General features: G+C 34.5%; 1 protein-coding gene and 1 pseudogene across 5 annotated transcripts in view; both read left to right on the top strand.

Annotated features, from left to right (window-relative positions):
• The window catches only part of ICE2 (interactor of little elongation complex ELL subunit 2), a 64299-nt gene that overhangs the window by 15226 nt on the left and 23774 nt on the right, over window positions 1–25299 (top strand). For 4 of the 5 annotated variants that reach the window (XM_032417353.1, XM_032417355.1, XM_032417352.1 and 1 more), the window contains 8 exons: window positions 7565–7702; window positions 8283–8399; window positions 8751–8910; window positions 9800–9981; window positions 16378–16419; window positions 18083–19076; window positions 19782–19957; window positions 24214–24343. In XM_032417353.1, coding sequence (XP_032273244.1) covers window positions 7565–7702; window positions 8283–8399; window positions 8751–8910; window positions 9800–9981; window positions 16378–16419; window positions 18083–19076; window positions 19782–19957; window positions 24214–24343 — 1939 coding nt within the window. The remainder of the gene's footprint in view (window positions 1–7564; window positions 7703–8282; window positions 8400–8750; window positions 8911–9799; window positions 9982–16377; window positions 16420–18082; window positions 19077–19781; window positions 19958–24213; window positions 24344–25299) is intronic. The other variant, XM_032417354.1, reaches the window with a different exon arrangement.
• Window positions 14142–14224, top strand: LOC116640903 (annotated as a pseudogene).

Here is a 25299-nt window from a genome sequence, read left to right as displayed (position 1 = left end):
ACCTAGCACCCCTCCCCTACTTTTTTTTTTAAAAAAGGTTGTACTTTATCTATGTTGTTAGAGCATTAATTATTACATACTAAATAAGCTCTTCCTTTTTACCATATTTAATTCTAAATCAATTTTACTGAAGTATATATAATTTACATATAATGATCCATTTTAAGTGCATGTCACTGAGTTTTCACAAATGCGTATACCTGTGTAACCATGACCACAATCATGATAGGGTATGTTTCCATCACACTTAAATGATCTCTATGCCTCTTTCTGTCCGTGGCCTAGGAAACCACCAGTATGCTTTCTGTTTCCATGGATTAGATTTGCCTTTTCTAGAGTTTCATAAAAACTGAGTCACACACAATGTATTCTTATGTCTGGCTTCTTTCATTCAGCATTTTTTTTGAGATTCATCCACATTGACACAAATATGCATAGTGTGTTCCTTTTTATTCCTTTTTATTGTATACACCAAAATTGGTTTATCAGTTCAGCTGTTGATGGACATTTGTGTTATTTCCAGTTTGGGGCAATTATGAATAAAGCTACTATGAGCATTCTTATATGAGGTTTTTGGGGAACATATGTTTTCATTCTTCTTGGGTAAAGAACAAGGGGTAGAATTTCCAGATCATATGGCAAGTGTAGTTAAATGTTATTAGAAACTGCCAAACTTTGTCATAATGGATGTGCCATTTTACACTCATCACAAATGTTTAAAAGTTCTAGTTGCCCTGTACTTTTGCTAACACTTAGTATTGGTGATCTTTTTTTTTTTTAGAAAAGTAAAGTTTTGACCTCAGGTTTCATGTTCCTTCCTGTTGATGACCTTAGTCGCACCCATGCAATTCTTTTTTTTTTTCTTTTTCAAATTTTTATTTATTTTCTTGTTAGTTAACATAGAGTATAGTACTGGTTTCAGGAGTAGAATTTAGTGATTCAGCACTTACATATAACACCCAGTGCTCATCATTACAAGTTCCCTCCTTAATATCCATCACACATTTAGCCCATCTCCCACCCACCTCCTTCCATCAACCCTCAGTTTGTTTTCTATCATTAAGAGTCTCTCATGGTTTGTTTCCCTCTCTCTCTCTTTTTTTTTCCCTTCCCTTATGTTTACCTGTTTTGTTTCTTAAATTCCACTTATAAGTGAAGTCGTGGTCTTTGTCTTTCTCTGACTGACTTATTTCACTTAGCATAATACACTCCAGCTCCATCTGCATTGTTGCAAATGTCAAGATTTCATTCTTTTTGATGGCTGAGTAGTATTCCATTATGTGTGTATTATGTATGTTACATATATGTGTGTATATATACTTATATATGTATTTTATATATATATTTATATACACCACATCTTACTTATCCATTCATCAGTCGATGGACACTTGGGCTCTTTCCGTTGTTTGGCTCTTGTTGATAATGCTGCTGTAAACATCAGGGCACATATACCCCTTCCAATATATTTTTTGTATCCTTTGGGTAAATACCTAGTATGTAATTGCTGGATCCTAGGGTAGTTCTATTTTTAACTTTTTGAGGAACCTCCATACTGTTTTCCAGAGTGGCTGCACCAGTTCATACTGGTAATCTTTTTACATTTTAACAGCCTCCTGGGTGTGTAGTGGTATCTCATTATGGTTCTAGTTTGCATTTCCCTAATGAGCGATGATGTTTTAAAATCTTTGCTGATTTTATTGGTTTTTATTTTTATTGAGTCTTGAAAGTTCTTCATATATTCTGAATGCAAGTCTATTATATATGTAGTTTTCCCCAGTTTGTGACATGTTTTTTAATGTTTTTAAGAGTGTCTCTCAAGGGGTGCCCGGGTGGCTCAGTTGGTTAAGCGACTGCCTTCGGCTCAGGTCATGATCCTGGAGTCCCGGGATCGAGTCCTGCATCAGGCTCCCTGCTTGGCAGGGAGTCTGCTTTGTCCTCTGACCCTCCCCGCTCTCATGTGCTCTCTCCCTCTCATTCTCTCTTTCTCAAATAAATAAATAAAATCTTTAAAAAAAAAAAAAAGAGTCTCTCAAAGAACAGAATTTTAATTTCAATGAAGTCTCATTTTTCAAAATGTTTTTGGTTGGTGCTTTTATGTGTTCTATCATAGAAATCTTTGCTGACCCCAACTGGTTCTCATCTGGGATCACTTTTACTTCTTCACCCCTGCCCCATGGCTTTTAGCAATGTCTGGAGACAATTTTGATTGTCACAAGTGGCAAATGCTACTGGTATCTATTGACTAGAGGCCAGGGATGCTACTGAGCATCCTACAATGCACATGTCATCTCCCACAACAAAGAATTATCCAGTCCAAAGTGTCTGTAATGCTTCTGTTGAGAAACCCTGATCAAGAGGGTTTATAGTTTTAACTTGAATGTGAATGTCCATTTCAAGTTTTTATGGTGCAAGATGTGAGGTTTGGATCCAAGTTCATTCTTCTTTCATGTGGATATCTAGTGCAAGCATAGTGATTCTCACCTGAGAGTCATTTTGCCTCCCAGAGGACATCTGGTAGTGTCTGGAGACATTTTTGGTTGTCACAACTGAGGAAGGAGTACTTCTGGCATCTGGTGGGTAGAGTGAAGGATGTTGCTAAATATCCTTCAGTGTATAGGATGACCCTCCACCACAAAGAATTACCTGGTCCCAAATGTGGAAAGTGCCAATATTGAGAAACTCTGCCTAGCACTATTGGTTGAAAAAGCTATTTTTTTCCCTCATTGAATTGCCTTGTCACCAGTGTGGGTCATGTGTGTGGGTCGATTTCCTGACTCTATTTTATTTCATTAATCTATAAAATTGTCTTTATGCCACTACCACCTGGTCTTGTAAGTTTTCAAACCATGTGGGGGAAGTCCTGCAACTTTGTTCTTTTTAAAAATTGTTTTGGTTCTTTTTAGTCCTTTGTATTTCCATGTAAATTTTGGAATCCACTTGTCAATTTCTACAGAAGATTTAGGTGGGATTTCAATAGGATTTCTTTGCATCTGTAGAACTTGTATTTTACAGATATCTTTTAAAATAGTGTTTAGCTGTATTGCCTTTCTTCCTTTTCTTTTTAAATAAAATCTGACATCTCTTGTCTTTTAACTAGAAAGACTATTTACATTCATTATGATAATTGACATACATGGACTTGTTTGTGATTTCATTTGTCTTTTTCTAAAGTTCTTTCTAATTTTACTTCTTTTGAGGGCATTGACTTTTTTTCTCCTTCTTTTTCTCTCCTTACTGATTTGGAATTTATTCTTTGTTTTTCTGTTCTCCTAATGGTTACCCTTGAATTTTTACAGTGATTTTTTTCCCTCACTGAATTGCCTTGTCATTAGTGATGTGTGGGTCAGTTTCCTGGTTCTATTCTGTTTCTATCTATTAGTCTATGTATCTACAGAGACCATAGAGCATTTTGACTGATGTTGTTTAATGCTGTCTCTAAAACCTATGTTATTATTTTATATGAACAATGTTTTAATTTATCTACAAATTCTGACGATTTTTGGCTTTCCATTTCTTCTTCTCAAATTTACATTCTGAGATCCTCCTCATTGTTCCTGAAATGCTTTGTGTTCTAGATGTTCCTTTGATGACCGTCTCTGGGTGATGAACAATCTTTTGGTTTATCTGAAAATATTTTTTTGTTTTGTTCTCCTTCTTATATGATAGTTTTACTCCATACATAATTCTAAGTTGACTGTTTTGTTTCTCAGTCTGAAGATATAATTCTACTTTTTCTGGCTCCTGTTTTTGAAAAGTGTATCATCTGTTTGTCCTTTCTTTTAGGGAATCTGTCTTTTCTCTCTGACTGCTTTATTTTTGGTATTTTACAGTTTGACTACAATGTGTGTGTGTTTAAATCACACTTGGTTCATTATGTTTCTTGTATCTGTATATTCCTATCCTTTATCAGTTCTGGAAAATTCTCAGCCATTTTCTATTATTGCTTCTCCTTCATTTTCTCAACTCTGTCTTTCTGGGATTCCCATATTCCCTAGGTTAGGCCTCAGTCTATCTTCCATTCCATCCCCTGCCCCGTCTCCCTCTCTCCCCCTTTTAACTGTGGTAAAATATACGTAACATAAATTTTTAAGGACAGTTGAATGGCATAAAATACTTTTTATACTGTTTTAAATATAATTCTACCATCCACCTCTAGAACTTTCTCATCTTCCCAAGCTGAAACTCTGTACCCATTAAATAAGAACTCATCATTCCCTCTTCTCCCCAGTCCCTGGCAACCACCGTTCTACTTTCTAGCTCTATGAATTTGACTTTTCTAGGTACCTCACATAAGTGGAGTATTTGTCCTTTTGTGATTTTTATTTCACTTAGCATATTATATTCTTCAAGGTTCAACTGTGTTGTAGGATGTGTTAGAGTTTCCCTTTTTTAGAATTTATTTTTAATTGTGGTAAAATACACATAACTTAAAGTTTACTATTGTCATTATCTTTAAGTGTGCAGTTTAGTAATATTAAGTACATTCATATTGTTATATAGCCAAGTCTCCAGAATTCTTTTCACCTTGCAAAACTGAGACTCTTTACCCATTTCTGAACTGTTTCTGCTAACAACATTTTTGATACCAAATACGTGTTTTGTTTTGTTTTTTTCCCCACACCAACCAGTTCTCCAACTCTCTGGAAGGCAGCTATTCTCACCACTATCCACCAAAACAAGTTCTCCAACTCTCTGGACGGTAGGCCTAGAGTTCCCATGACCTCCTCCTCTGGTTCAGTAATTTGCTACAGAACTCAGGAGAACACTTTACTTACTATTTCTAGTTTATTATAAAGGATACAACTCAGGAACAGCCAAATGGAAGAGAGAGATGCATAGGGCAAGAAATGGGGGAAGGGGCACAGAGCTTCTGTGCCCTCTCCAGGCATACCACCCTCCCAGCACCTATGTGTTCATCAGCCTTGGAGCTCTCTGAACCCCATAGTTTAGGGGTTTTTATGGAGGCTTTGTTTCCTAGGCATGGTTGATTAAATTATTGGCTGTTGGTGATTAAATCAATCTCCAGCCCTCTAATCATGCCCTGGTCTTTGTGGCAACCATCTCCCATCCTGAAGTTATCTAGGGGCCATGAGTCATCTCATTAGCATACAAAAGACATTCATTCTTGTCATTCAGGAAATTCCTAGGGTATTAGTGCCCTGTGTTAGGAACCAAGGACAAAGACCAAATACATATTTCTTATTTTATCCATTAAACAATAACTCTCAATTCCCATCCTTCCCAGTTTGTAGCAACCACCATTCTACTTTCTGTCTCTGAATTTAATCTTCTCTAGGTAACCCCATATAAGTGGAATTTATGGTATTTGTCTTTTTGTGACTTATTTTACTTAGTGTAATGTCGTCAAGATTCACCCATGTTCTAGCACGTTTCTAAATTTCCTTCCTTTTTAAGGCTGAATACATATTCCGTTGTATGTATTTGGACATTTTGCTTATCCATTCATCCATTGATGGACACTCTGGTTACTTCTACCTTTTGGCAGTTGTGAATAATGCTGCTTTGAACATGGGTGTACAAATATCAGTTCAGATCTCTGTTTTGTGAATCTTAAATGTAAGTCTCATGTTCAGCTCCTTACCTGATCTTCCCACTGGTGGAGGCATTTGACCTCAAGATACTTCATCTTTTATGGGTTTTCTGCTCACTGCTCCTGTTTCTTCTCACTCTAGGTGTCTGAGGTTTATTTATTTACTTATGGTCCTTGAGATTCTTTTTGCTTTTTACCAAGCCCAGTAATGCATGAAAATTGTTAGTTGTAATTTATCCAATATCTAGTGGGATTTGGATAGAAATGCTCTCTCTTCAAAGTATACCTACTCTGCTATACTGCCAGAAGTAGTGTCCATTATGTTTTTACGTTTCAAACATGAATGATACCGTATTTTTCCCCTCTGGCCCAAAATAAAATCTAGGGAGCAGAGTCATTTTCACCTTTCTTTGTAATGATAGATCTGTATTAAGTACATGCATGTGCTTTTGGTGTGTTTAGTTTTCAAGATATTTTGAATATTAAATAAGATTCGGTGGTTGGGTGATGGGAAACAGCCAGAATCTCTTAACCTTCATAGCTGTTTTTCAAAGACAAATTATTAGTTAAAAACCTTTTAAATATATCAAATAATGATCCTTTAGTTGCTTAATACCTACCAGTTATGAAATATCTCTAATAATATATAGTAATGTATCTGAATATAAGAGTAAAACTATGTTAGATTTTCCTGTGACTTTCTCTTTCCCTAATTACTGAATTAAGTGAAACTAAGAAACACTAACATCCAACAGAGTTTTACCAAGAAAGATGTGTGAGCAAATATCTAACTAGAATACTCTGTATGTCATATAGTTCTTATATATTGCTTTCTTTTGCGTGTATGTTTAAGTTCTTGTAATGACTGCTATAGGATGGGAATGTTAGGGGTAGAAGTTAACTAATATAAATGAGCAAAGATACTACGCAGATCTGACTGCAGTTGACTGGGATTTGTAAAAACAAACAAAACATTTCCATGTTAACCTACATCTGCCTTAGTTGCAAGTAATATTTGAATAAAATACCAAAGTTAGCATTGAAAAGAATGGATAGAGGGGGGAAAATGTGAAAGACAGCAGGAAATGAGGATTTAGGAAGGGGAGAAGAGGATATGAAATTAGATGAAAAGAGACTGGAGTAAAGTTATTAATTTGTAACTTGACAAATTTTATAAATGTCTGAGGGAAAGAGAATATAAAGATTACAAAGATATGCTTATTGCTAATTTACTTTTGTGATATAAAGTAAATTCTAAAAGCTTCAGATTAGATTCATTGACAGGAGAAGAAAAAATACGTTTCTTAGAAGATGATATACATATGTTTTTTAATTATAACCCCACTCCCACCCAAAACCACTGTGCATCTTTGAGTTATTTACATGTTATCACAATGTCATATATTCTGCTTGAGTAAAGCTGTGTATCTTATTTCCTTCTTGATTAGATTTCCTGGTAAGTTATTAGTATTTTGAAAAGTTTGGAGAGAAGCAAATACTAAATACTCCATCATTTAATTAGTTTTAACATTGTTACTTATTTTTTAGGTTGTAGATTAGAGTGATTTGTAAGATAACTACTTTGTTAATTCATTGTGCTTTGGAATCTTTTTAGTGTATTAAACTTACTTATTTCTAATTAGTCATGTAACTTTATTGCAAGGAAACGTGTTGAAATTTTCATGTGGCTTTATTTCCTTGACAGTTTCTTAAATAGCACAGAAAATATGATGCATCTTTTCTATTTAATTTTAAATTTTAATACTATTGCTAATTTTAGTATTAAATATCAATCTTTTAAGAAATTAGGTTAAAAAGTATTACTATGAAAATAAGAGATTAACTTAAGTAAGGAATATACATTATGCTTGGATTATTAGAAGTTTGATTAATGAAATGAGGCTAATATTTATAATGAATAATTATATAGTCACATATAACTAAATTATTTTTGTTGTATTATTATGGAATTATGATACAAATGAATTTCTCTTAATTTTTATTTCCTAGCAAATTTTAAGAGCTTGTATTGAACAAGTGAAAAAGTATCCAGAGTTCTATACTCTTCATGAAGTCACGAGCTTAATGGGATTCTTCCCATTCAGAATAGAGATGGGATTAAAGTTAGAAAAAACTCTTCTCGCATTGGTAAGGCTTACCAATGAAGGTATAAACTTACTTTTCTCTGAAACATCACCTATATTTCACATAGACAATATTTATGTTTAGGTTTTGAACAGTAATGAGATGTAACTTTTAAAATATGCAATGCAAATGTGTTTTTTTTTATTTTATGGATACCAATGCTTGATTTTTTTTTAAATGTCACTACTAACTTTATTTCTTGGTTTTCTTTTCTTCATTTCTCATCTTTCTTAATGTTCCAAAATACAAGCAGAGAAGCTTTTTTCTTTTAAATGATTGTACTCACAATCATTGGAAGTAAGTGTGTGTAGAGAGGATATTTTAGAGTTTCTGTTATATGTGTACCTCATAAAATGAGAGGTTAGAATGTAAAGTGGTAAGGAAAATGGCATGGCACCCTTGTCTTGGACCGTTTTTGAAAAAAACATGTATGTAGGTTGTCAAGCAAAATCATGGGAATCATGGCTTTAAGAAGGCTCTAGAGTGAGAATTTTAAGTTAAGAGTTTCATATGATGAAAAGATACTTAGGGGAAAAAATACATGTGGTATTTGCAATAAGACATTCCCTTTTTTCTTACTTAGGGCAGTGTAAAATATGTGAAAACTGTATTTCCCTCAATGCCTGTGAAGTTGCAGCTCTCAAAAGATAACATATCTACCACTGAGACACCAGAAAAAACAGCTGCAGCTATGCATTATGTAAGTAAGAAAGTACTTTGGATTTTCCCAAGTAATTTGCTATACCTCATAAAGTACATATGATCTTCCTGTTCTAAAGTCCCCTTCTTGGGGTGCCTGGGTGGCTTAGTCAGTCTGCCTTCAGCTTGGGTCATGATCTCAGGGTGCTGGGATCCAGCCCCGCGTTGGGCTCCCTGTTCTGCAGGGAGTCTACCTCTCCCCCAGCTCATGCTCTCTCGTTTTCTCTCTCTCTCAAATAAATAAAATCTTAAAAAAAAAAAATAAAGTCCCCTTTTTGCATGTCTCCCTTCTTTTCATCAAAGAAATTTCCAATACATATAATGAAGTAACAAGTTATATGTTGTTTTCCAGGATATTAGTAAAGATCCAAATGCAGAGAAGCTTGTTTCAAGATATCACCCTCAGATAGCTCTAACCAGTCAGTCATTGTTTACATTATTAAATAATCATGGACCAAACTACAAGGAACAGTGGGAAATTCCTGTGTGTATTCAAGTAATACCCGTTGCAGGTTTGTGATTTGCCATAACAAGTAATACTTTGAAAAGAGGAGTTGGAACAATTCTATTTCAGCTGTCTAAACATAGGTGGTCGTTTGTCAAATAAAAAAATCTTAGGTTTTGATTTAAGAAGGATGTGAATTTTAAATTTACATTTAGTAGAACTTTAAATATATAATACTACTAAAGGTTCATACTCATACATGAGTAATTAGATCTATAAAACTTGTATTCATATTGGGGGCGGTGAGAAAGAAATAGTTATGGTTTAGGGTAGCCAAAAATACATGAAATAATGAGGTTCTCTGTCTTTCATTGAAATGAAAAGAATGTAATACTTTATTAGACAACCTCAAATGAGTGAGTTTCCAAGACATTTACTTGTCTGGTATTGGAGTTCAGAATTAAAATAGGTCTATACTTGTAAGCATAGGATAGTTTTTCTTTGGACAGTAAGTTAATACCTTCTAGATTCATTTTATTATATACAACAATTACAGTAAATATAGAACTGTATCTAATGAAATAAAACTACAGATTAGAGTTAAATATAGTATATTCTCTGTGGTTGAGTTTTATCACTTTTTGAAAGCATAGTTGTATAAGAACTGAGTAATAATGACAGTAAAATTATATGAAATAAAAAGCAGAAAACCTTTTTTAAAATTTATTAGAAAGAGAACATATTTTTCTTGCCAGTCAAATTCTCTTGCCCTTATATCTGTAAGGGACATTGAAGATCACAGATTCAAGGGTGGCAAATACATGAGACGTGCTATACTTTCCTATGCTATATTTCTTTGTTTGGTGATCTTTCTGTCCTACATCCTGTTTGTTTGTTTGTTTTGAAATAGAATTTCTAGAAACTAATCACCCTCTTTCTTCTGTTTTTGTTTTAAGGCTCAAAACCAGTTAAAGTAATTTATATTAATTCACCACTTCCCCAAAAGAAAATGACAATGAGAGAGAGAAATCAAATCTTCCATGAAGTTCCATTAAAATTCATGATGTCCAAAAACACATCTGTTCCAGTCTCTGCAGTATTTATGGACAAACCAGAAGATTATATGTCTGAAATGGAAGTATGTAATGCTTGCTTTTTTTTTTTTTAAGGGAATGTACTTCTTTATCTTTTTGAAGCATAAAGTTTTATTGCAAGCCTTTAAATCTAGTAGTTAGAAATAAAGCCTTTAGATTAAAACTTAAAATTGAACCCCAAGTCAAGCTAGACTTTAAGCAACTGATTTAACCTCCCTTAGCCCCAGTTATCTCCTTTTGTAAAAGAAAGATGATAATACCTATTTCAAAAGACTGTTGTAAGGATTAAGTTTGATATTATATGTAAAATGCTGAGTACAGTCTTTAGTATATATGTAAAAACTTAGTCAATGGTGGTGGTAATCATGATAGTGGTTTTATTTAATTGGCCTCATTCATATTCAAGAGTTTTTAAGTATGAAAAGGAATAGATGAGTTTGATTGGTGCAGAAAGTATTTCGCCAGATTGTTAATCCTTTTCAGTATATTCAATAGCTGCATGACCTTAGGCAAGCTTCGTAATTTGTCTTTGTCTCTGGTTTGCTCATCTGTAAAATGGGTTTCATGACAGTACCTAACTCAGGATTATTTGGGATTATATGAGTTAATACAAGTAAAGCATTTAGGACAATGCTTGGCACTCCATAAATACTATTTTTATTATTTTGTGTTTAGACAAAACTTTATCCATTCATTTTACTCATTTTACAAATATTTATTGAGCAGATACTATCCTATGCACTGAGGATACAGCAGTGAATAAAAATAAAGTCTCTTTTTCTCTTACAGCTTACATTAGTGATAGAGGATGAGATAATAAAACCATAGTGAACAAGCAGCTAGTGATAAATGCTATGCAGAAAAATAGAGTAGAAAAATAAGGGTAAAGAGATGGGAATGAGACTATTTTAAACTGATGATCAAGAAGGCTTTTCCAAGGACAGGAAATATGAACAGAGGCTTGAATAAAGTGAAAAAGCAAACAAAATTAGAAAATAGAAAAATATTTTTTTAAATTTTATTTATACCTAAGAGCTCATACTATTTTAAGAATATTGACCTTTTGCGTTTCATAATTGTTTATTTTTTTCTCTGCCATTTGTCTTTAATATATTTATAGTGTAATGTCATAAAGCACTTCCAAAGTTTGAGTTTTCTTTTTTACATTTTTCTTTTTTTAAAGATTTTTATTTATTTATTTGACAGAGAGAGAGAGACAGCGAGAGAGGGAACACAAGCAGGGGGAGTGGGAGAGGCAGAAGCAGGCTTCCCGCCGAGCAGGGAGCCCGATGTGGGGCTCCATCCCAGGGCCCTGGGATCATGACCTGAGCTGAAGGCAGACACTTAATGACTGAGCTACCCAGGCGCCCCTTTTTACATTTTTAAATCTATCTTACACTTGTTGTGAGGTGAATGTCAGGAAGTAACAAGCACTATGAAGAAACATGAAGTAGGTTAAAAGGGATAAAAAGTGACAGTAACTTCTTTCTGTAATGGCAGACCAAGTAATGTGGACCTTTGCCATTACTGATTACAGCTAAAAAAGCTGGACAAAATATAAAAATTTCTTTCTTAGAATCATCAAAGAGCTAACAAGATAGTGAGGAATTACAGGGCTGAGATACTAGAGAAGACCAGAATCCAGAGAGGTAAGTCTTTCACTCAGAGTCATTTTTGCCCTGAATGGTATTTGCCATTTCTGAAGGGGCAGCAAAAAATGAACTATGCTTTTGGCAGCATCACAAGACTAGGGGGACAAAAGTCAAAGTTTGGTTTTCTACCAAGGGCTTGAACCCTACAGGGCTGCACCCCAGGAGTAAGGGTGAGCTAGAAATAAATCCACTTTCTCAGAGATTGTAGCCTGAGTTTTCAGGCCTTGAACTTGGATTTCTAGTGTCTCTAGACACCTAGTAAGAACCGATGAAAATAATTCTTAGAGGAACATAACATCATTTTGAGCCTTAAATTATTTCTACAGTTAACTTTTTAAAGCGTCCAAAAAGCAAAAGGGTAACTGAACTAGATACTGTGAGCAAGAATCATCAGAAACAATGACCAAAGAAATTGACTCACAGAGACAGATCCTGCAATTATCAGTCGCAAACTGTTAGCCAACTCTGTTTAATTATACAGCATTCAAGGAAGTTAAAGCCATGCTTGAAAATTTCAATGAGGAACTAGAAACTTTAAAAGAGATAGTAGATTTGAAAAAGAACTAAAGAAAAAATTTTAAACTGAAAAATATAGCAAGTTAAGGATTTTGTAAATGGGGTTATTAGCACCTTAGATAAAGCTGAAAAGAGAATTGATAAGCTGGAAGATGAGTCTGAAAAGACTATCCATAATGAAACACAGACAACAAAAAGAAAATAGGGAGAATAGGGCAAGAGATATAGAGGATATAGTGAGAACATCTAACATAGGTGTAGTTTTATCCAGAAGAATAGTGTAAAAGAGATAATCAGTCCAAAGCAATAGTTGGAAATAAAAAACTCTTAAAAGCCACCAGAAACCAGGTGCCCAGGTGGCACAGTCAGTTAAGTGTCCAGCTCTTGGTTTCAGCTCAGGTAGTGATCTTAGGGTCATGAGATTGAGCCCTGCATTGGGCTCTGCACTCAGCTTGGAGTCAGCTTGAGACTCTCTCTTCACCTCTCCCTCTGCCCCTCCCTGCTTTCTCTCTCTAAAATAAATAAATAAGTAAATCTTAAAAAAAAAAATCCACCAGAAAAACAAAAGGCACATTACCATTATAGGACTGAGAGTTAGACTGGCAAGTAATTTGTCAACAGCAACAATGGAAGCCAGAAGACACTGAAACAATGTATTGTGCTAAAATGACCCCATACTAAAATTCTTTAACCAGTGAAATATCCTTACATAAAAAATTAAAGATATTTTCAGATAAAAACTGGGTTTGCTACCAGAAGACTGCCTCTATTGGATGTTCTTCAGGCACAAGGAAAATAATCCCAGACAGAAGGAGCATGGTACAGATGCAAGAAGGAATAAAGAAAAACAAGTGAAAATAATGTGGATAGGCTCTAATTTGTAGGTGAGTCCAGGGGCCTCAGGAAATTAAGAGAGTTCTGAGATGACCGGAGCCCTCAAAACTCTAGAAACTAATCAACCAAAGCCCCTTTCAAAACAAAAGTCTTCACTCAGACTAGTAGTAGAGTTCATATTGAGCAAAACAAGGACATTAAAGGTAAAGAAAAGAGAAGTTTTCATATAACTGAGGGAGAGGGGACTAGAGAAAGCAGATTTCAGAATATACTTAAGATTTTATACACATACACACACACAAATTTATATGCATACATACCTACCTACCTACCTACATACATAAATACATACCTTGTGGTAACAGTGGAGCATGAACTTAGAGCCATGAGGTTCAGAAAGCTGTCTTGGCATGCCCTTACACAGGATTGTCCTCCCGTAGGAGCAGGAGAACCCATCTAATTTAAAGACGAGAAACAGAAGAGGATTGTTGATGGAAGCTCTTATAAAAGTACTAGAGAAAAAAAAAGATAATTGCTATAACATTTCCATAGTCAAGTGAAGAGAGATACACCCACAAAACATGAAATGGGTTCATCCTTTGCCCTAGAAATCTCAATTCTAGAAATGTAGTTCAGAAGTACACTAGGGTGGGGTGCCTTACTGGCTCTAATGGTAGAACATGTGACTCTTGATCTTGGGGTTGTAAGTTCGAACCGTGCTTTGGGTGTAGAGATACTTAAAAATAAAATCTTACTGGGACGCCTGGGCAGCTCAGTCGGTTAATTGTCTGTCTTCGGCTCAGGTCATGACCCCAGAGTCCTGGGATTGAGTTCCTAGTTGGGCTCCTTGCTCAGCAGGGAGCCTGCTTCTCCCTCTGCCTGCCACTCCCCCTGCTTATGCACGCTTTCTCTCTCTCCCTCTCTCTCTGACAAATGAATAAATTCTTTAAAAAAAAAACAAACAGAAAAAAAGAAGTACTCTAGGAAAAAAGCAAAATGCATGTGCAGGGTATTTATGGCAGCACTGTTTGTAGTAGCCAAAGACTAGAAACAAACCACATGTCCCTTAATAGGGTATTGATTAAATAACCTGTACATCCTCAGTAGCATACCATGCAGGTATTAAAAGGAATGAGGAAGGTATAGATAGGCAGCTGTGGAGTGATACCTAGATATACTATTAAGTGAAAAAGGTAAGGAAGGTGCTCACTTTGGCAGCACATATACTAAAATTGGAACCCTGCACAACGATGACACGCAAATTCATGAAACGTTCCATATTTTTGTAAATAAATCATAATACAAAACAAAAGACAAGGAAGAAAACATTTTTTGTAATATGCTACTTTTTATGAAGGGGCAAGTACAAATATATACTACGCACATACACTTATTTGCTTATATATGCTTATATTAAAAAGAATAAAAACCCTACATAATAAAGAATAAACCTAAAACTAATGAAAATGTGTAACTGTGGGGGAAGGAAGAAACAAAGTAGAGGAAGCAGAGATGTCAACTAGATTTCTCTAAATGTATTTTGTTTTACAGTTTTGACTTTTGAGTCATATACATGTTTTACATGTCTATAAAACAAATTTTTGAAATGTTATAAAAGCCAACCTAAGCTGAAATGAAACAATTAATCCACTGTATATCAAGTTAGTGGTTTAACCACTCAGTGAATTATTTTAAATGATTAGAGACTTACTAATTTGACTATGCATCCCTAAAGATTTATATCCTAAGTACAAAAAGAACTGCCAAAAAATCTTAAACTGCCTTTAGGAACTCTATTGTTAGAAATGATATTACTTTTGTTATTTTCAACACATTAGATAATATGATAACACAAACAAGTAATTATGTGTATAGTAGGAACCCAGAATTTCAGAGATAGAAGAGAGATAAATGCCAATCAAGAAGTTAAGTAAAAGCTCGAGTGCCTGGGTGGCTCATTCGGTTAAGCATCTGCCTTTGGCTCAGGTCATGAGTCCCACATCGGGCTCCTTGCTCAGCAGGGAGCCTGCTTCTTCTGCCTCTCCCCCCTGCTTGTGCGTGCTCGCTCTCTCTCTCTCTGACAGATAAATAAAATCTTGAAAGAAGTTAAGTATAAAAGCCCTATAATAATAACGGAGTAGTATCAAAAAGATGCCAGAGCCAATTGGAGGGTTTCCTATTGACCAGAGATGTGTCATTTAGACATGACAAAGAATGACTGCAATGGATTAAAACATATGAAATATGTTAAAACCCCTGAACTTATAATGATACTTAAAAAAAAAGTACTAGTCACCTTTGGAGGGTGCTAGTACATAAAGTCATTCTAAAAACTGTTTGTAAGAAGAAAAAATACCAGATATTTGTCTTGCCTTTCTAGTACAAACTATATTTTAGGGTAATGATAGAATATGACTGTCACCATTTTGCAGCTCCTAGTGAAATAGTGACTCTAAGCAGTAACCATCAGTGGTGGCTATTAAAATCATTAGATCAATGAGGAATTTCATAATGGATAGATTAAGTTGAGGACACTTGATGAACCAACAGATCAATTGTAATATCACAAGAAGAAAGATAACCAGACATCATTAGCCTCCTGGTTGAAGTAGGAAGTACACAGTACCACCATATTCAGATTAAAAAACAAACAAAAAAAAAACTGTACCCGAATCTAATAAAGCTACTAGATTGTTTTAATAGGAAATTTAGGGAATAGAAGAATGTGTTAAATGACATCAGACGGATGCAGAATAACTAACTTGTTTTTTCCTACAAATATCTGGTGATATGGGAGTTGACAGAATATGGGGGAGAGGCATTTGACAAATTAAAGCAAATTGAGAGATATGTCAACCAAATACAGTGTGGGGATCTTGATTAGATCCTGATTGCAGTAAACAATTGTAAGAAGACATTTATCAGACTTGGAAATTTTAACACTGATTAGATATGTTATGACATTAAGGAATTATTAATTTTTATTGATATAACAGATGTTTTAGAGAAGAATCCTTTTACAGCTGCATACTGAAGTATTTACAGATGAATGATATTTAAAATTTTATGTTTGTTCGAGATGAGACCATTGTTTTTTAATTCATTAATTTTTGGTTTTATAATTATTAAATTTCATTTTATTATTATAATTATATTAGTATTTTCTTATTTCTTGAAAAGGCTGTGAATGATATTTCTGATCTTTAATGTCTAGTGTTCTATTTTCTGTTGCTTTTTAACTATTCTGCAATTATTTTTAATTTCTTCTTTTATCCAACAATTAGGAGGGTTTTTTAAGGTTCAAGTGCTTGGATTTATTGTTGTTGTTTATATTTTTTCTTAAGATTACTAATTTTATTTCCTTCTAAACAGAGAGTAAGATCTTAGCAGATTCTGCTTTGTGCTATATTGATGTTTTCTTTATATGTTAATTTATAGTCCATCTTTGGAAATACCCCTTGGATTCTTGGGAGGGAAAAGGTATATCTTTGCAGTCTATATATATGTTTTCAGTCATTCATATATATTGGTTTCATTTAATAGTATATGTACTTCCTATATCCCTATTCTACTCAGAGACAGTGTACTGTTGACCAAGTACAATTGTGTTTCTGTCAAATTTTCCTTTTATTTCTCAATTTTGACTACATGTTTTTAAGTTATTTGGCATGTCACAATTTATTATCCATTCATGGATTTCATCTTTTTTCAGTATAGGATTCCTTTGATGCTTTTTGCATTGAATTCTGTTTTGTCTAACACGTAATATTGCTCTCTCTTATTTCCATTTCTTGACGTTATGTCCCATTGTTTTGTTTTTAACCTTTCTGTGTAAGAATGCCTCATGTAAACAGCATATGGTTAACTTTTATTTATTTATTTTTTTACTAAATCTGGTGGTCAACTTTATAAGAGTTACCATTTACTGAGAAGTTTTTTACTATGTGCCAAGGACTATGCCAAGAAACTTTCTATATACAAGTTCTCATTTAATCCTTAGAACAAATCCAAGACGATGACCCTATTATCACTATTTAGAGATGAAGAAATTGAGGTTCAGAGAGGTTGCATAACTTACATAGGTTGTTCTTTCTTACTATGTGATTGCTGTTACAATATTCCTCCCTCAGATCCTAAACTGTACGGCTGGTGGGTGTGTATAGTTTGTAACCAGATATTTATAGTATTTATCCAAATTCCTTTGCTAGATTGAGGAGAGATCTATTGCTGCTTGGGGAGAGGACCGTTTATTCTTGAATAAATTAAAGCTGTCTATAGTTCTTCCATTACCAAAACAGTACATGAAAAACTACAACCTCAATGGCTTCATGTCCCAGAATACAATAAAATCATTTCCTGTCCATATTACTAAGAGTTGTTTTCTCTGAGTAGGTGTAGAAAATCACTGTTAATGTTAGGGATACATCAGAGGCTGATGACCCTTCCCGAGCTGCATTAGAGAGCAGCTTCTTCACAGTGGCAAAGAGGCTTTCCTCCTGGTCAGCTAAATACAGGTGTCTCTGCAAGAGTGTAATAGAGTGGGTATCAGTGAAAATCTACTGCCTTCCTATTTGGCCCCACGTTTGTTCTTTGTGGTTCTATTTTTTTGATTAGTGGAAATTCCTTTTGGGATATGCGGGTTCACAAGTATTCCCTATTTCCTGTGCTGTTACAACATGGCAGATTTGTCTTGTGTTTCATCAACATTTCAGTGGGAAGGCTGGAGGGGAGGGGGGGAGGGAGATGGGGTAACTGGGTGATGGGCATTAAGAAGGGCACGTGATGTAATGAGCACCAGGTGTTACATACAACTGATGAATCACTGAACTCTACCTTGAAATTAATAATATACTATATGTCAATTAACTGAATTTAAATTTTAAAAAATAATTTGAAAACAAAAAATCAGTGATCCATTAAACTCTTGAACGCAAAAAAAAAAAACATTTCAATGAGAAGATAAGGTTGAACAAATTAGTTGCTAGTTTATCATTATCTTAAGCAAGAACCTTCCAAAGCCATTAGACATTTCTTTCTGCTTTTAAAGAGCATGAACTATCTTTGTGAGGGGTAGGGGCATTAAGAGATAGGTGACGGGTGTCCTGGAATACCTGCTAATAGTTTACCAATATATTTTCTTAAGATGTCTTATGAAGTTAATGAGTGCCGAAAAATTGAGACCCTTGAAAATTTGGACCTGGATTTTGATGGTGACGTCACAGAACTTGAAACTTTTGGAGTAAACACCACCAAACCATCAAAATCACCGAGTCCAGCAAGCACTTCCACAGTACCCAACACAACAGATATTCCCACAGCTCCCAGCACAGCAGCCACATCTGTGGTACCAACCGCACCAGACATTTCTGCTCATTCTAGAAGTTTATCTCAGATTCTGATGGAACAGTTGCAGAAGGAGAAACAGCTGGTGACTGGTATGGATGGTGGCCCTGAAGAGTGCAAAAATAAAGATGATCAGGGATTTGTACCATGTGATGAAAAGGCATCAAATTCTGACAAGTTTTTGATGCAGGATAATGACTTGAAAACATCTGATTCCTTACAGTTAGAAAGTTCTACAGAAATTGAAACCTCTCATAAAAATGATTTGGCTACTGATATGGTATATGCCCCTGAAAAACTAAATGTTGTGGAGAACTCAGACAATTCAAAGGAAAAGACTGTTACCTCAGAAGCAGTAAGAAGTGAAGATGTAATTCTTTGCAATAGTGATACAGATGAAGACTGTTTAATCATTGATACAGAGTGTCAAAATAATAGTAATGGAAAGACAACTGATATGAATTCTAATTTAAGTTCTAAACCAGCTAGCCCCAATTCTTCTTCAGCACAGGCTTCTGTCGGAAACCAGACTAATGCTACCTGTAGTCCTGAAGAGTCATGTGTTTTAAAAAAACCTATCAAACGAGTATATAAAAAATTTGATCCAGTTGGAGAAATTTTAAAAATGCAGGATGAACTCCTAAAGCCAATTTCCAGAAAAATACCTGAATTGCCCTTAATGAATTTGGAAAATTCTAAACAACCTCCTGCTTCTGAGCAGTCCTCTGCTCCTTCAGATGCCTCTGGTTGGCCAAAATCTGTATGGCCTTCTGCGTTTCAGAAGCCAAAAGGACGTAAGTAAATATTTATAGGGACCTTTATATTAACTATTTTGCCTCTTCCTTATCCTTAGGTTTTTCTCCTTTATTCCCTCACTTTCTCTTTGTTATGACCTGTTTTATAATATTTACATGGTCATTGATACTTCATTTTTCAATGTACTGATCAGTATATCAGCTTCCAAAATCTTCTCTTTAAATATGTACACAAAGTTGTACGGATCTTTGTAACCTCTGTTTATCTAGATGTACAGTGGCTACTGTAACTGCAGGTAACACGGCTCACTGAACTGATGAAGGGGAAGTGATCAAAAATAATCATAAACATTTATGAGTCCAAAATTTACTAATTCATGGTGTTGGACTGTAGTTTTATACTTTTTCACTTTCTGAGATAGATATAAAGCTGTACCCCAGCTCTGCCTAGATTAGGAAAAACATCACTTTTTTAAAACTTTTTTTCTTCTTCATATGTTGTCTCATAAATTTAAACTTTGTCTAGGGTTAGTGAAGGTGGTAGTTAAAGGTTTAACCTTAGCTCTTGGCTGCAGTTCTGTTAAAAGTAAACAGAAATGGTAATACTTAGATGTTCAACTCAGAGAAAATAGAAAAAGTTGATAGAAACGTAAAAATAGATAATTGAATTGTTTTCTTGAATTATGATCGATAAAGAGCTAATGTATTTTTAAATAATAATGAGAAATAAAATTATTTTTAAAGGATTGCCGTATGAACTACAGGACTATGTTGAAGATACATCAGAATATGTAGCTCCTCAGGAAGGAAATTTTGTTTACAAGTTATTTAGCCTACAAGACCTATTGTTACTTGTGCGATGCAGTGTCCAGAGGATAGAGACCAGACCACGTTCTAAAAAACGGAAGAAAATCAGAAGAGTAAGTTGTTACTTGGGGAGTTAGGATGTGGTAGTTTAAGTAGATAATCAGCAGATATTTAACATGCCATTGTTATGAAGTTTAATTTAAAATTGTTGATCACTATTGGAATTTTTCCAGGTTGAGCTGGGGCTTTTTATTTGATTTTTGTGTTTTTTTTAGTAAAATACTGAAAACACTTTTAATAAAGGGAAGTGGAAAGTGTTATATATAAAATTCTTGAATGCCGGTAACATTGTTACATGGAATTTATAAACTTAATGAAAAATGGCACCATCATAGATTTGACCTGGACTGGCATATATATTCCTACTTTCTGTAAGTTTGGAATTCCACTGTGACCTATTAGCCCCTTTTTCTCTTACTTTGGGGATCTTCTTGACTCATTTTAGAAGTCCCAAGTTTTCAAAGGTGGGCTTTCACATGCATTTGAAGTCTTCCCAGAATTGTTAGAAGACCAAATGTTTTCCTTTCTTTTTCCCCTGTTGTTTTTTGGGGGGGATTGATATAAAAAATATTTTTCAGTTAAAAAGTTCTTGCTACAGTTTGAGTAATTGGTTCTTTATACAGTTTTCCATATTTGATGTTTGAAGTTCTCATTCAGATTAGTTTGATTTTTGTGTGTGACCACTGAATTCTGGTAAATAAAGAGGAGCCTCTATATTATAATTGATTATACTGATGTCTTTCTTTTCATTTTTACTTAAGAGAATTTTTTCTGTGGTGTACATTTGTCACAGTATGTGTGTGTGTTTATATTTATATTTTTATATTATTATTTTTTAAATTTTGGTGTCTCTATCTCTTGCTCTCTAACTTACTACCTGTAAGAATCCTCAATGACTACTTTAGAATGTTAGTATGTTTGGGGCTAGGAATCAGGTGCTCAAAAGTAGTGATGTTCCAGCATTAACCCTTGTGAATCAAGTCCCTGACACTGCTTTGTCATGTTAAGGAATAACTTGGAAAAGAAAGAAAAGAAGGAAGGAAGGAAAGGAGGCAGGGCGGGCTGTCCAACCTTCCTCAGTGGCTAGTAGCAGGGTCTATCATGAAGAAAACTAAAGCTAACCCATCAGGATCTAGGATCTTTGTTCACCAGAATCCAGTGGACCTGGAGGAGGATCTTTTGCTTGATGTCGTTATCCTTTGTCGAATAGAAGGAAGATTGTAAATACATTTTTAAATTCTTAGTTCTCATAATTTGGTTTTTATCTGTGATTCAAACTTTAAATTTTAGAAACCAAATGGTTTTGAATTAAATATATGGGGTAGTGTTTTTTATAAGAGAAAGTCAAGGAATAATAAAATACCAAAGATTTTATATTAGTCTGCTCCTATCCTAAATAAATGCTAATATTGTCTGAATTAAAAGATTTTATTTTATTTGCTAATTTTTCCCATCTCATTTATATTTAATGATGATCAATTTAATGGCCATTGCATGAACATCTTGAATATATGTAGTGTCAGTGCTATGTATTGTATATTCAGTGTTTTATTTCTTTAACTTTTACTTGCTGTATCTCTGATTTCTTTGGCGGCTAACCTCATTTCTTTCACTTTCTACCCTTTGAACCCATACCACTTTGTATTGATCTGCCAGCTCACAGCAGTTAGAAACTATTGATGGCCAGTATCTCTTAAGAAAGAATAGCTTAGGGAAATAATCAGATACTGAATTAATTCTTGAAACAGACAACCTGTTAAGGACATTGTCATTCAGTTCACTAAAGTGCAATTTGTAAATGTTGAGATGAAACCTTATAGGAGAGAATTCGCTCTTCATCAAAATATATCAAAATAGCTGAACCCCAAAGAATATCTAAATAGGAGCCTTATGTTTTTTATTATTTTACCCAGAGTAAAATTTTAAAATTTTTAGTGAACGGTTATCATATTGTACCTTTTATTACATGTAATAGTTTAGTACACTTGGTTTAAATCCCTTAGTAGAATGCATTTCCTTTGGAATTATGTCCTATTTATCTGTTTCTCCCAAATGTTTTATATCCTAGGAACAAAATGAACAGGTAATAAGTAAATGAGAGGAACTGGTATTATTAGGGAAGGGAACTTTAGGATAATTTAAGTATTAGTTTGAGAAATTTTAAAGTAGCACTATTTAAACTCTAGGTAAGAAAGCATTCTCTTAATATTTACTACTTAAAAACCAGCTTGTTTAGATAAAGCTTTAAAATACTTAGAAGTCTCTTCACTATACTATGATACTAGCTATGAAATATCTATCTAGGGATGTATGGAAAAGTTTAAAAGGTTTATGTGAAAAATTGGAAGACAGAACCAAGAAAAGCTTTCAGTTAGGGAGAATAGGAGTTACCATTCAAGGGAGAAAGGAATAGTAAACTTAATTTTTATAGTTTGAAACTGTGACTGAATTTAAAATTTCACTTTAATTTTAGAATACTACCATAAAATATTCAGACTTTTCTTTCCCTTGGCTTCCTGGAGGTGGCAGTAGAATACATACAGAAATTAAAACCAGATTCAGGACTTAGTTTCATAGATATAAGGCAGTATTATCAAGGAAGATCTACTTATGATCCAAAAAGGATATCTTGTTTATCAATTATTCAACTGTGCTATAAACTGGCTCTGTCCCTGAGCAAATTTCTTAACCCTCTTGACCTCCATTTCTTTATCTCTAGCTTATAGTTGTTAAGTGCAGATTACCAATTGCTGAAGAATTATTATATAATAAAATGCCTTTACCAGTAAAATTATCTTAATCACAATTTAATTTTTTTTAATTGAGAAGACACCGTTAGAGGCCTTGTACTCAAGGTTTGGCCCCTGGAACAACAGCTTATCAAATATGCAAAACCTACTGTATAGAATTGTTGAATTATTGTATTGTACTCTTGAAACTAATATAAAGGGGCACCTGGGTGGCTCAGTCGTTAAGCATCTGCCTTCAGCTCAGGTCCTGATCCCAGGGTCCTGGGATCGAGCCCCGCGTCAGGCTCCCTGCTCCACAGGGAGCCTGCTTCTCCCTCTTCCACTCCCCCTGCTTGTGTTCCCTCTCTCTCTGTGTCTCTCTCTGTCAAATAAATAATAAAATCTTAAAACAAAAAAACAAAAAAAACCATATAAAACTGTAGGTTAATTATACTTCAATTTAAAAAAAAAGCAAAACCTTGTTCTTCACCTCAGATTCTGCATTTTAACAAAGTTATTCACCAGGTTATTCATATGCACATTGAAATTGAAGAAATACTGCTTTAAAAGAGTTTTACACCATTCACAGGTAACCATATAACCAAGTTTATGGTTAACAGAAATTTTACTGGATTTGGATTGTTCTTACCACCATCATTGTTCCAAGCCCACTAAATTTGCCACTTGGTGAAAATCAGGAATTCTGAAACATTTATGAAATATTTTCAAGTATATGAATAGTGGCAACTTCATATAATTTCAGAAGTACAAACTAGCTATATCACTTTGAATAAATTTCTTAAATCATGTATTTCTCCTTCTGCAGCTGGAAATGAAGAGACTACTATTAAGAGTAGAATATTCTTTGACAGAAATGAGATAACATGAGCACAGTGAACATGACTAACATTATTTCACAAGCATGTATTTCCTTGCATATTCCCTTTACACTAGTAATGGCCACAGTTACTTTACTTAATCTATTTAGTGTCCTGACCAATAAACTCTGATTGGCTACTTTCCTAGTGTTTGGAGCAAAGCCTTTGCATTAATCAAGATAAAGACACTCACAGGTGTTAATGTAGATATTAATGCTTATACCTTCATTCTTAGAATGAAAAAAAGCTGCTCAGAGTATTTGAGCCTGATACCATGTGTCTCATGCTTTAAAAGTGCAAAAAATTCTTACCTTTTTTTATCCTCTGCGAATTACTAGTAGAACAAGTCTTTTGCTTTCTAGCATCCCCCTTTGAACCTTTGGGCAATTATGTATCACAGGCTCTGTTCCAAGGATGCTACTGTCAGTTACATTCCCTGATAAAATGTGTGCATATGTAGGGAGGTATGTGAATTTTGGGTGGAGGTGGAGGAGAGCTGTTGGTTCAGGATCTCTTACCTATCCACCTCTTGCCCACATCTAACAAGGGTTCTTTCCATCTTTCTGTCTGAATTCTCCTGTATTTGAAAGGATAAAATAAGATTACCTGATAGTATTTCAAAGTGGCAAAACTATAGGCAAATGTATTTTCTATTAAGAGTAAACTAATGGAGCTTTGAAAAAGTATAACTGTGCATTTCAGCAATTTCCAGTTTATGTACTACCAAAAGTGGAATATCAAGCTTGTTATGGAGTTGAAGCTCTGACTGAAAGTGAACTTTGTCGCTTATGGACTGAAAGTTTATTGCATTCCAACTGCTCATTTTATGTTGGTAAGTTATACAAGAGGATTTGCTCTCCTTTTTAATGCCATTGTAAATACATACTTTTAATCCATTGTAAATACTTCCATTCTGTACTTTCTGCAGTTCTCTTATTGTGTTAACATTCCTATTAAAACATCATTCCTACTGCAGAGTTAAATGGTGGGGTGAAACTAGTGAGATCAGATGTTTTCATTTCCCTCTTATTGTTTAGTTGTGCTTGATGTCAACATAATTGTTTTATTTTTGAAATACTTATTTTATTTTACAGTGTAATAAGCTAAAACTATAGAAGGGTTTTCTAAGGAGCTTCTTTTAAACTATTGGTGTGAACATACTGAAATTTTCTTAAAATTTTAGTGACATTTAAAATTTTTCAATTTTTCTTACTTTGTTTCAGTTTTCTGTTTTTTTGGGGGGTTACGGATTTGATTTGTCTTGGGTTCATGTACAGTTAAATACTTCATATGAAGGATTACTTGCCAGTTGTTACTGATATTGCTCTCTCCCAATGGAATGCCTCATCCCATACTTTTTAATTCATCCCATATGTCTCAGTCCATCTGCACTATCTCAAGTTGCCCTTCCATGAAGTCACTTTCTTCCTTTGGTCTTTCAATACAGGGTCTTTTTTTTTTTTTTTTTTAAGATTTATTTATTTTAGAGAGATCACACACTAGCACATGCATGTGCGGGGGAGGGGCAGTTGGAGAAAGGGAGAGAAGCCGACTACCCCGAGTGCAGAGCCTGGAGCATCACGAAGCTTAATCCCAGGAACCTGAGGTTGTGATCTGAGCCGAAACCAAGAGTCAGATGCCCAACCGACTGAGCCACCCAGGTGCCCCTGCACAGTTTTTTTTTTTTTTTTTTTTTTACCACTTTTATAACTTGTTACTTTCTACTGTAATGTTCTTTTTTATACCTATCCGATCTTCCCATTAGACAGTAAGTAGTTTAAGGTCAGT

This window comes from Phoca vitulina, unplaced genomic scaffold, assembly GCF_004348235.1.
Source record: "Phoca vitulina isolate PV1807 unplaced genomic scaffold, GSC_HSeal_1.0 scaffold20, whole genome shotgun sequence".
Classification (NCBI taxonomy): domain Eukaryota; kingdom Metazoa; phylum Chordata; class Mammalia; order Carnivora; family Phocidae; genus Phoca; species Phoca vitulina.
The sequence above is the reverse complement of the archived record's forward strand: the minus strand, read 5'-3'. Positions and strand labels throughout refer to the sequence as shown.